Source organism: Crocuta crocuta, unplaced genomic scaffold, assembly GCF_008692635.1.
Source record: "Crocuta crocuta isolate KB4526 unplaced genomic scaffold, BGI_CrCroc_1.0 scaffold586, whole genome shotgun sequence".
Classification (NCBI taxonomy): domain Eukaryota; kingdom Metazoa; phylum Chordata; class Mammalia; order Carnivora; family Hyaenidae; genus Crocuta; species Crocuta crocuta.
This window is the reverse complement of record NW_027532407.1, coordinates 2,419,488-2,431,956: the sequence shown is the minus strand read 5'-3', so window position 1 is coordinate 2,431,956 and position 12,469 is coordinate 2,419,488. Positions and strand designations below refer to the sequence as shown.

General features: G+C 44.4%; 1 protein-coding gene across 1 annotated transcript in view; it reads left to right on the top strand.

Annotated features, from left to right (window-relative positions):
* The window catches only part of ERICH6B (glutamate rich 6B), a 63,507-nt gene that overhangs the window by 42,899 nt on the left and 8,139 nt on the right, over nt 1-12,469 (top strand). The window contains exons 10-11 of the mRNA XM_077778780.1: nt 1,675-1,736; nt 6,053-6,219. Of these exons, the coding sequence (XP_077634906.1) occupies nt 1,675-1,736; nt 6,053-6,219 (229 nt within the window). The remainder of the gene's footprint in view (nt 1-1,674; nt 1,737-6,052; nt 6,220-12,469) is intronic.

The window sequence follows — 12,469 nt, the reverse complement described above, 5'->3', positions numbered from 1 at the left end:
AAACTGGATTTTAATTTATCCAACTATCAGAAACCTTAGTGAGCAAGGTGCATGCTCAGGTCTCCTACAAGTCTATGGCAGACGCTGGCAGTGACACGGAGGAACAAGCTGTGAGGGCACAGGGTGCCCTGTATAACCTCCTTGATGAGTTGACACTTTCACAAAAACCAAGAAGAGAGGCTGACTGCCAGCAACTTCTGCTTTGGGCTCAGTAGAGTCCTGGGGCCACAGACCCCCGAGACTTCTCTAGGAAAGGAGAAGGCAAAATCCACAGGGCAAAACACCAAGATTATCCAAGCTTTCAGATCCCTGCACAGCTACAAAAACAAATGCAAAGTAACTTTCCTGTAAGTTATCAAGCCCCGTACATGATGCTTCTCCACCTATTCCATCCCGTTTAAGCCTATAACCAAGGTTCGTTCTAATCCCATTGCACTCAGCAGATTTCCTGAGCACCTACTATGTGCCAGTCTCCTGGGTGCTGATCTATAGAATAGCGTGTATCTCAGAGCCTCTGCCATTAAGGAGCCAGCTGGCAAGAATAGGTAGGCAAAGGTGGGCCAAGTGCCAAGGGAGGAACTTTTCCAAAATGGCCTTGGGTGCCCCTGGCTGGATCCCCTCTCCGGAACTGAACCCTCGAGTACATTTGGCATCCTGCTCTGGCCCTGCAGGTCAGGCTTACCCCCATCTCCAGTTTGGTCCTTATCCCCTCACAGATGATGGCAGGCTAGGTAACCGCTTCAATTCCATTCAAGTGCTTGCAGATAAAACAAATATCATTCAATACAAATGGGCTACGAAGAGCTCATTCTCAAGTTCCACCATTACTTCTAAAGTACAAACAGTAAAGCTGCTCTCTGCCAGGCAAAACAGCACAGCCCTTTCCAGCAAAAGGTATTGGCTTCCTGGGGTTTCTCAGGATTAATGATTGCACTCTCCTCAAGGAATCTGAACTGGGAACTTAAAATCCGTCATGTCAAAGGCCTTCTTCTCAGATCTAATTAAGCCTGGGAAGCTCACTCCTTTCAGTACATTCCCTTTCAAAGGGGCTCTGATCTGAGAACCTAGAAACACAGCTGTCCCTGGAGACCACCCTTATTTCGAAGCCATTGAAATCCCAAGATGAGTTGCTTTGTCTATTCACATGAGAGAGGGGTAAGGGCTTGATTATTTTTGAAGAGCCGTACCTCAGTGTGGCTTTCATGATAAGTCATTTTGAACGAGAGTATTTGAAATTTTCCCACTAAACACTAAGGGCTTTCAAGTGACTCTGTCTAGTTCACAGATGGTGCTGTTTTTCCCAGCTATTTCCAAACATAACCTTCACTGGGATACGTACAAGCCATATAAAAAATCAGGCGGCACGAGCTTAACTCATAGAGCCAGTCTCACACTCGGACCTTCCAGCTAGTTCCCAAGATGACCCTTGTTGAATTTATTTAGAAGGATTTGGGTGTCAGCCTACAGTCCAGGAGGGAAACACTGAGTCACCACCATGTACTGTCCCTTTATTCCCGAGTACTGCCTGGAAGAAAAAGAGCCCCTGAAAGCAGAGGCATGGGCCCAGGTTTTCAACAATAGAAACACTCAGCAGGCTCTAGCACTGTCTACACAGTAGCAGCCAATAAGCATGCCACGTAAACATCAATCCAAGATAATTCACGTTCTCTTTAGGTTGAAGAAAAATTTTGGAAAATACAAGCAAACAATCCTCTGGATTTTGAAGAAACGTGAAAGTAAGGACCACTCTCCCTTTTTTCCATCCTGTGATATGGCCTCTTAGCTTCTGCCATGTGCCCTAAAGGGGGCAGAAAGGCTCATTGCCTAACGGGAGTACCTACTAGACTAGCAAGGTCCTAGCTGCCCGGGATAAAATACCAAGCAAGATGGATACAGTCTGGGACCCCTTATCCTTTTGGGCATTGCGGGGTGTGGGTAAGGACAGAAAAGAAAGCCAGGGATTCACGTATGGAATGGTTAAGTGCTATGGTAGGAAGAGGAGGCCATGGAGCCCCATACGAAGGAATCTAACCTAGATTTGAGGGGCTACTTAGAGCATTAACGCAAGGTTTACCAGATACTGAAGGCATCTGAGGTCCAGCTGTTAAGATTTTCCAGTCATGGTGGTTGCCAGTGTTTTTAAGTCTAATCGTGCAGGGGTGTCTGGGTGGCTCAGTTGGTTAAGCGTCTGACTCTCGATTTTGGTTCAGGTCATGATCTCAGGATCATGAGATTGAGACCCACTTCAGGCTTCACGCTGAGCATGGAGTCTGCTTAAGATTTTCTTTCCCCCCCCCCCCGCCCCTCCCCTGCTCTTTCTCTTTCTCTCAAATTCACAAATTCTTCGGGAAAAAAAGGCTAATAATGGAAAATTTGGGCCAAGAGCATAAGCCATGAGGCTGCTTCATTCAAAGACTCGAAGCCACCACATGGGATATCTTTCGGATTACTAGATCCAACTAACCCAGAAATGTCAATGGTAACCATGGCAGGCACAGCTAACCAGTCCTGGTTAGCTTTTTTTTTCCCCCTGAGCCAGGGCACAAACTCAGGCTCTATCCCAAGACCATGTTCCAGCACCCCCCAACACCAATTTCTGCCCCTGATCTAACTCTTAGGGAGTAACTTCTCTGGACTAGGTATTTTCACACACTCTGTTTCAAATGAACCTTCATAACTGCGCAAAGCAGGCTATAGAAGCTAAGGTTCAGGAAGGCTAAAGGACTCACCTGAGATAACCCAGCCATAGTGTGGGCACAGCCACGTTCTGCCCAAGACCTCCAAGGCCAAACCTGGAGCTCACCCCTTCTCATGTTCAATGAACAACAAAAGGCTAGTGTTTCTGGGGAAGAAAAAGTGGGGTCCTTCTAAGCCTCGGTCTTGAGTCCTCACTGGAGTCAGGAGACAAGAAGAAGGAATTACTACCTTTGGTTTTCAGGGTGGGGATGCCCTGCATCCCACCAAGAAGCACACAATGGGGTGCCCCCAAATCAAGGAGGGGGGTCAGAAGCTCAGCAGCTGAGGGGCGCCTGGGTGGCTTAGTCGGTTAAGCGTCCGACTTTCGCTTAGGTCATGATCTCGCGGTTCGTGGGTTCGAGCCCCACGTCGGGCTCTGTGCTGACTGCCAGCTCAGAGCCTGGAGCCTGCTTCAGTCTGTGACTCCCTCTCTCTCTGACCTTCCCCTGCTCACGCTGTCTCTCTCTCTCTCTCCTAGAAATAAATTTAAAAAAAACATTTAAAAAAAAAAAGCTCAGCAGCTGAAAACACAATAAACAGCTATTCCACTTATTATGCTATACTTGTCTACTCATATTTCTGTTCCCTCTGGGTTGTAGATGCCTATGTCTTTTCTTACTTGGCACCTTAGTAAGGCACACAGTAGGCACTCAGTAAGTGTTTTTGTTGTTGTTTTTGATGGATGTTGCCATGCATGTTTTAAATCATGTAAGATGCATGTTTTTTTTCCCCTTTTGGGTGATTAAGGACTATCTGGATATTCTACTGCCACACATCCAGGATAGAACTTCTAATTAGAGAATAAATAAGATTTAATATGACTGGATTCCCATAGTGCCTTGCCACACCCCCTGCCCACTCCCCGCTCCTCTGGGTAATTGAAGTCTAGAAGGTTTGAGCTTTTTATACAAAAAAGCAACACTTCTAATAGATAAAAGGCATCCCCTCCATGTTCTGGTTGTAGCCAGTCCCAAAGAAATCTCCCAGCCTCTTTTGAGATCCAAACTCACTCACTTCTAGGATGCAGACCATTCCGTATTCTACACACACACCATCCTGTTTGCACACTCTGATTCCCAAGCCCAGGCTGGCTTCATGAATGTGGGACCTATGATCAGTCACGCGGGGCTCAATACTTTGAAGGCGCTGTGCTTGGTTTAATGCCCTGTTCTCACTGTCTTAAAATTCTTAATAATTTTAGAACAAGGACCTCTGCATTTTCATTTTGCATGGGGCCTCTCAAATTTGGTAGCCTTTTCTGTTCAGAACCATCTAGTCTAGGAAAAGAGATGGAAGGACATTGAATCATGAGCCATCAAAATTCAAAGCTTCCTGAGTGAAGGCCACTGATACATGGACCCTCTAGTAGGTGGCAAGCCCTGTGCAGACATGATTTCACAGCACAGTAAAACTCTGCATTGTGAGTAACTTGTTCTGCGAGTGTTCTGCAAGACGAGCAAACATTTCTAATACATTTTCACTTGATAAAGGAGCGATGTCTTGCAGTATAAGTAGTACGTGGTACCGAATGTCACATGATCACAACTGAACCAATGTTTCTTGAAATTCACTTTCATACATGATTGCTTTAGATTACAAGCATGCTTCTGAAAACGAACTAGACTCACAAACCAAAGTTTTACTGAAACTCAGTAGATCTCTCTAGGCATCATTATTCTAACATTTTAAGGGAACTAAGACTCAGAAAGACAGCCGAAAGCCTCCCCCTAATGAGGGGAAAGCCGGATGTATAGCACAAACCAAAGTGTCCATGATTTTAGCATTCTGATGGGGGAAAAAATGAGCATATAAATGTCCTCTTTGTCATTGCCATTTTAGAAATGTTTTCTATTAATTTCTAAGAGACACTCAGGAACAGTGGCCAGGCTCATTCAGCTGTTTCCCTCTGACAAGTCATTATCATTTGTAAGCAGGCTCCGGAGAAGGAAGGTGCTGCTCACAGGACTGAGATCTGCTTCCAAACTTCTTACACAGGTTTCCAAATGACCCTGCCCTGCCACCTCTGTCTCCTCATGTTCCTGAGGAAAAGCTTCCTCCCTGAGCTCTAATCGGTGGCCTCTTTCATTTCAGATGTGCCACAGTCCCAGATTCTCCTGCTGCCCCCACTGCTTGTCTGACGCCCGCCAAGACTCAGCTGCCCTACTAATTTAGTTCCAAAATTCAACTCGTGTAAAACAAAAAAAAAAGTGATAAAAAGAAACTTGTTGCTGTGAAAACTAAGTTGAACGCTTTAAAAAGGCCCAAGAAGAAAATAGCTTTTTAAAAAACTACTTTAGGGGTACCTAGGTGGCTCAAGTTGGTTGAGTGTCTGACTTCGGCTAAGGTCATGATCTCATGGTTCATGAGTTCAAGCCCTACGTTGGGCTCTGTGCTGACAGCTCAGAGCCTGGAGCCTGCTTCGGATTCTGTGTTTCCCTCTCTCTCTGCTTCTCTCTCATTCTCAAAAATAAATAAAACATTAAAAAACAAAATAAAACAACTACGTTAAATTACACATGGACAGAACATACATTAAATGTTGAGGAATATGAAGAATTTTTTAAGTGTGTGATTCCGCAGACTATTTAGAAACTACCGAAACTGAAAATTACAGATAATAAATTATGAATGTGCTTTGAGCAAAAGGGATCACAGAGCCCATCATCAGGCCACCCACAAAGGAAAGATCTTGCCCTGCATTTTACAATGGCATACAGGCAACATGTCCAACTCTTAATTTCAGCTCAGGTCATGACGTCACGTTTCCTGAGATTTGGCTCCACATTGGGCTCTATGCTGACAGTGTGGAGCCTGCTTGGGATTCTCTCTCTCCCTCTCTCTCTCTGCCCCTCCCCCACTCACATTTGCTCACACTCTCTCTCTAAGTAAATGAACTTTAAAAAATAATAATAAAATGGCATGATAATACACATTTATGTTTTAAGTTGAAATAACATGTTTGAAGTATGTTTCCTTTTTTTTTAATGACTCCCCACTTTCGCCTACTTTTTAAATTACCAGAATTAGCAGCCACCCTTGTTAGTGTGTCACCTTCACTCCCCAAAGTCTGGACTGGGTGGTCTTCACCGTGGTATTGCATCTAGCCCTGGGCTGGCACACTGTAAGCATTTGATAAATGTATTTTGAGTGGATGAATGCAAAAACTGAGACACTCAGTTTCTCTGGAATTTCAGCCCCCACACTTCTCTCCAAGAGCTGCTCTTTCTACTACCGGCAGCTTTTGGTATTTGGGGAGAATATGCCCTCAAACTCTCTGAGAAAGACAGATCTAAACTTTCTTTCTCTTTTCTACCAGATTTACTCACTACCAAAACTGCAGACACATCGACTTTCACATTTCAATTATGGCAATCACAACCAGAAGATAAGGAGCCTGTGACAGAAGCCAAAAAAACTCGTCGTGTGGTTCAACGTAAGAAGAAATTAGAAGTAGATACAGAATGGATACAGAACAAGATTGAGGTAAGTATGGCAGTGCATGGGTATTGTTACTTTGTGCAGGGTTTGGGGGGATGAGATACACACACCCCATCAGGGAGTTGTCAGAACTAATATACGGTGTGAATAGAAATGCAGAGGCATGCCTGAGCCTGGGGGTTATGCATAGATTAACTGAGACTTTTACTAGGGTTCACTAAGACTCTTCTCCCAGTAGGCCCTGTCTTAGGCAACAGGATAGGATTGGAAGGAGGAAAAGGGAAGTATATATTATAATATATAGTCCATCCCCTAATAAATTTAAAATGTCTGTCAAAAATCAACCATGGAGAATGACTGGTTAAGAGGGTTGAGGAGTAGGGTTACCCTAGGCTTGCCTCCTACCTCAAACACAGCTAGACAAATAGCAAATCATTCTGAACTCCCAAGAAATCGACCTGAGAACTCAGAGGACACAGCTGCATGTCTACAGGTGGAAAAAAAGCAGCCACCTTATGGAACGTAGGAATTGCAGAGAGTTGATTCGGGGGAGAAAAGAGCCATAGATGCTGCAGAGGTGAGAGAGGGAAGGGAAAGAGAGAAAGGGTGAAAAAAAGAGTGAAAACACACACAGGGGACTTCACAGGAAAAGCTCTTTCCCAAAACTATTGACTGGGGAAACGGAGAGGGTTTAAATACTGCAAGTTCTTATAAACAGCAGAGTGCAGAGACTGAGTCTGAAGTTTCAGAGGTCAGCGGGCTTACCAGGGTAGCACCTGGCGGTGCTGCAGTGAGAGTGGGCAGCACAGCCTGAGTATCCCCTGGGCTTCCCGGGAAGAAGTGGTTCCCTTGCTGGGAGTGCATTTGGTAGAGGTGATTTGGCCTTTCCATGGGCAAAAGACCTGGTGGGCACCATCAAGCTGCCCCATTCACCAGCATTGGAGCAAAGATGCCCGCCGAGGGCAGTAACCTTGGTGCCAGCTTTCTACTGCAATTTACCATAAACTCCAAGCCTCTGCACAGTCATGCAACCATTTTCTGGGACAAGCCAGCACCAGTCACAGCACAGTGAGACTCTCCCCGAGAGGATCAGTGCTGGGCCACACCATGGGGGTCTCTGAAGGTTAGCTTTGAAACATAGCCGTGCCTGAGATAAAACTCAGGAAGGCTGTGTCATCCGGCAGGTGGACAGCTCAAACACACACAGGGTGCAGAAGTCAGGGACACAGAAGGGGTGATTGTTTGCCCATCTGTGAGGGCTTCCTGAGGAGTGGCAAGCACAAGCTCCTTGATCCAGAGATAAGAGAGTGGGGCAAAGTCATTGTCATTCCTTGCCCACCAGCAGTGACCAACCTCAGTGAGCTAAACAGCATGGTCAAGAGGGGCCCAGAGCCACTATACAAAGCCCCACCCCCTTGTGCTCTTGCGCTCTGCAGATGCATCTCCACTAGGGCAAGGCCACCTGAGAATCAGTGCAACAGGCTCCTCTCCCAGAAGACCAGCACAAACCATTCACATGCACTAAGTCTATTGATCATAGAGTGCTGCAAAGCTTCAGCTCTAGGGGAAATAGAATCTAGCTTCCTTTTTGGTTTTTTTAATGTTTAATTTTTAATTATTTAATTTTTATTATATATATATATATTTTTTGGATCTAGCTTCTTTTAACAAGCAGACCAAAACACAGCTAGGATCTAGATTTTTTTTTTTCTGGACAAAATGACAAGATGGAGGAATTCACCCCAAAAGAAAGAACAGAAAGTAGAAATCAGGGATTAAATCAATACAGATATAAGATGTCTGAATTAGAATTTAAAACAACAATTATGAGGATACTAGCTGGGCTTGAAAAATATTTTAAAAAGCATAGACAACACTAGAGAATCCCTTATTCCAGAGATAAAAGAACTAAAATCTAGTCCGGCAAAAATTAAAAATGCTACACCCAAGGTGCAAACCTGAATGGCTGCCATAACAGCAAGGATGGAAAAAGCAGAGAAATTAATTAGTGATATAGAAGATAAAATTATAGAAAATAATGAAGCTGAAAAGAAGAGGGAAAGAATGATATTGTATCATGAAGGTAGACTTAGGGAACTCAGCAACTTTTGAAAATGTAATAACATTTGTATCATAGGAGTCCCATAAGATGAAGAGAGAGAAAAGGGGGCAGAAGGTTTATTTGAGCAAATTATAGCTGAAAACTCCCTAATCTAGGAAAGAACACAGACATTATTATCCAAGAAGCACAGAGAATGCACATTAAATTACACAAAAACCAGTCATTACCTAGACATATCATAGTCAAATTCACAAAATACACAGACAAGGAAAGAATCCTGAAAGCAGCAAGAGAAAAAAGTCCTTAGCCTAGAAGGGAAGGCAGATCTGGTTCACAGCAGATCTGTCCACAGAAACTTGGCAGGCCAGAAGGGAATGGCAATGTGCTAAATGGGAAAAATATGCATCCAAGAATACTTTATCCAGCAAAGATAGAAAGATAGAGTTTCCCAGTCAAACAAAAACTAAAGAAGTCTGCAAGAAATATTAAAGGGGACTCTCTGAGTGAGGGGGAAAAGACCAAAGCAACAAAGACTACAAAGCAACAGAGAACATCACCAGAAATACCAACTTTATAGATAACACAATGGCACTAAATTCATATCTTTCAATAATCACTCTGAATGTAAATGGACTAAATGCTCCAATCAAAAGACGCAGGGTATCAGAATGGATTTTTAAAAAACTTATACACTGCCTACAAGAGACTCATTTTAGACCTAAAGACACCTTTAGATTGAAAGTGAGTGGATGCAGAACGATCTATCATGCTAATGTACATCAAAAGAAAGCCAGAATAAATATCAGATAAGCTAGATTTTAAAACAAAGACTGTAACAAGACACAAAGAAGGGCATTATATCATAATTAAGGGGTCTATCCATCAAGAAGATCTAACAATTATAAATACTTATGTCCCCAACTTAGAACATCTAAATATATAAATCAATTAATACCAAACATAAAGAAACTCATTGATAATAACATAATAATAGTAGGGGACCTTAACAATAGTGCTGTGCTGATGCAGGTTTATTGACTATAATGGATGCTGAGTACAGGGTGTAGGTAGTGGGGGAGGCTGTGCATGTGTGTAGGGACAAGAGATGTATGAGAATCTCTGTGCTTTCTGCTCAATTTTGCTGTGACCTGTTCTAAAAATGAAGCCTATTAAAAAACAATGGTACATTTATAAAAATGTATATTATACTATATGGATACTATACATAAGTGAAAACATCTCAGAATATTGGAGTCACTCAGAGTGAGCTATCAGGTCTGAAGCTCAAAAAAGAGGAGCTAAAGTGGGGATTAGGAAGATGTGATGGACTTTACGCCTTCTGAATGTATAAAGTGAGAATCTACTATGCCTCAGAGCCTCTTCTAGGTGCTGGAGACATAAGGGTGAACGAAACAAAGCTCTTGTGCCCATAGAACTTACGTTCCACTTGAGGAACAGCCAGTGTGTACAGCCCTGTTCAGTGCTGTGTCAGCTATTGTCAGGAACCATGGGCAAAGCAGCATAAGGGGCTCAGGAGTCCCTGACCTGAGAGGAGAGTTGGTCTGCGAAGTATAAGGCAGCGGGGGAAGTGCCAGGTGAGTCTACGCATGCCTGAAATGAGGGGCAGAGCAAAGAGTTGCCAAGGCCCTGAGGCCTTTCCTCAAGGACAGCTGTGAGAAAGTGAGAAGACTGGTGAATGTGGGGCGCCCGGGTGGCTTAGTCGGTTGAGCGTCCGACTTTTGCTCAGGTCATGACCTCGCGGTTCGTGGGTTCGGGCCCTGCGTCGGGCTCTGTGCTGACAGCCAGCTCAGAGCCTGGAGCCTGTTTCAGAGTCTGTCACTCCCTCTCTCTCTGACCCTCCCCTGCTCACGCTGTCTCTCTCTCTCCTAGAAATAAATAAAATATTTAAAAAAAAAAAAAAAAGAAGACTGGTGAATGTGCTCAGATGCCCTGTTCAGATAGAGCCTTGTGGGTCAGAGTAAGACTTCAGATTTTATCCCAAGGAAGATATAAAGTCATGAGAGGATCTGGAGCAGGGAAGGAACATCATCTGATTTATGCTCTAGAAGAATCTTTCTGGCTGTATATGGAGAAGAGATTTAATAAGGCAAGAGTAGAGGCAGAAAGTTCAGCCGAGAGCCAGGGCATTAATTCAGGTGAAAGATGATGGGCATCTCAATTAGAGCAATGGCAGTAGAGGTGGTGGAAAGCAGTACAATTTGGGGTAAATTTTGAAGAAAGAATCAAAAAGGCTTCCTGTTAAATTGGAAGTAGGATGTGAGAGAAAGAGAAGATAAAAGGATGTATCTAATTCTGGCTTGAGCAACTGAGTAAATCCTATGTTACTACTTACTAAATTATAGAACTCAAGCCTAATGGAACCTAACATTTGTGTAACACTGTGTAGGTTATTAAGCACTTCTAGTGTAATGTAAACTTAGCTTTTCTCAACAATCTCATGGGATATGTATGGTATTAACTATCATTACTGTACAGTTGAAGAAAGTGAGACCCAAAAAAATGTAAATACTGTCACATGGACCTAGAGGCTATATTAGCCAGGACAACGCTCATTACTTGCTGAAACAAACAGCTCCCCAAGCTAACAGGCTTAGTAACCAGATACATATTTCTTGCTCATGCCATATATGATTAAAGTCTCATAGCTCTCTTGAGGGGCTCTCCTCAAGGCTGGCTCTTGGGGATCAGGGCTCCTTTGTGGTGGGTCTCTGCCATCTTGAAGTCCTTTGCATCCTGTTGCATGGACAGGAGTGAAGTCAAGGTCTAGGCTTAAATTCTACCGGCCAAACAAGTCACATGACCCCACCTAGATGCAAGAGAACTGGGAAATGTATTTCTGCTGTGTGTCCAAAGAAAAATGAAAACAGTTTGCACTAAGGGGATGAGAATCCAAACATCTTAAAGTGTTGAGGGTTGCTTCACCTTGTGGCAAAAGTAGGAAAGAACTGGAAACCAATACTGTCAACCAAGGTATGACTCTTCCAGCCTCCAGAGAAGGAATGGAAAGTTCAGTCTCCCTTCATCTCTTGGGCCTGCATGAAGAAGGGAGTCAGTGGACCGGCCAGAACTCCTGCAGATGGAGAAATGGAGGGAAAGCCAGGGGACTCTCCAGATTGTACCCAACAATGAATGGTAAGGGTGTTGGAAGCCCTCATAAGGCTTCAGCTGCCTCACCTCCAATATATCAGTGAAACCTTCCTTGGCTTCTTACTCCAGCTGGGCTGGTGAACTCCATGTTCCCCATAATCCCTCCCCTGTCCTGCCTCAGAGTTTTGCTCCGGCAGCATCTGTCCCCCAACCAATCTTAAATGTCCTTGCAGCCAAGGGGAAGTTTCTCACTAAGTGATCAAAGCAGAGGTCCCTTCCTAATCCACCCCACACAGGGAGCCGTCCAAAAGGGCCATGAGGAGTGGAACATTCGGCTGTTTTTGTTTTTACAAATGAGCAATCAATTCCAGGTAGCTTGCTGAGTCAGGTAGCAGTGTTTGTAAGTGTGTGCAGGCGTGCAGGCAGGAGAGCGTGGAGCCAGCCACTCCACAGCAGGCAGGGAGAGCTCAGGGACAGACGGCCACAGGGACAGCTCAAGGATGGATGGCGACAGGGACACCTTGAGGATGGATGGCCACAGCGACAGCTCAGGGACAGACGGCCGAAGGGAGAGCTCAGGGATAGACAGCCACAGGGAGACAGCTCAAGGACAGACGGCCACAGAGAGACGGCTCAGGGACCAGATGGCCATTCTCTCATAGCACAGGGCCCTGCTTGTGAGGCAGTTTCCTCTCTAGTAGAACTGAAGGAAGGGCCTAGACTGAGCTCCTAGTCTCATACCCTGTCCCCAAGCAAATGGTGATGAGATTTAGGCTTTTAGATAAGCCACTTATTAGATAACTCCCAGTGAGAGAAAATGTGACAATTCCTCCTCTGTGTCAGAGATTGTGCTTTGCCCGTGGGGTCTTCATCACTAGGAAAATGTCATTACATGACAATTGAATTTGACAGGCAGAAAGCCTCTCAAGAAAGTCTGGCTTTCAGGGAGCGTTTAAAAATAAGACCTAAAATACAAATATCTTCTCCCATGAGCGATATCTAGAAGCTCCTTACAGACCATCAGGAACAAACCAACCCCAGATGTCTTTACAAAGCACCTTTTTTAGATTAAAAAAGAAAAGGACCGTGATTTGTAGACTAAATGTGGGCAGCAGCTGGGAGCTT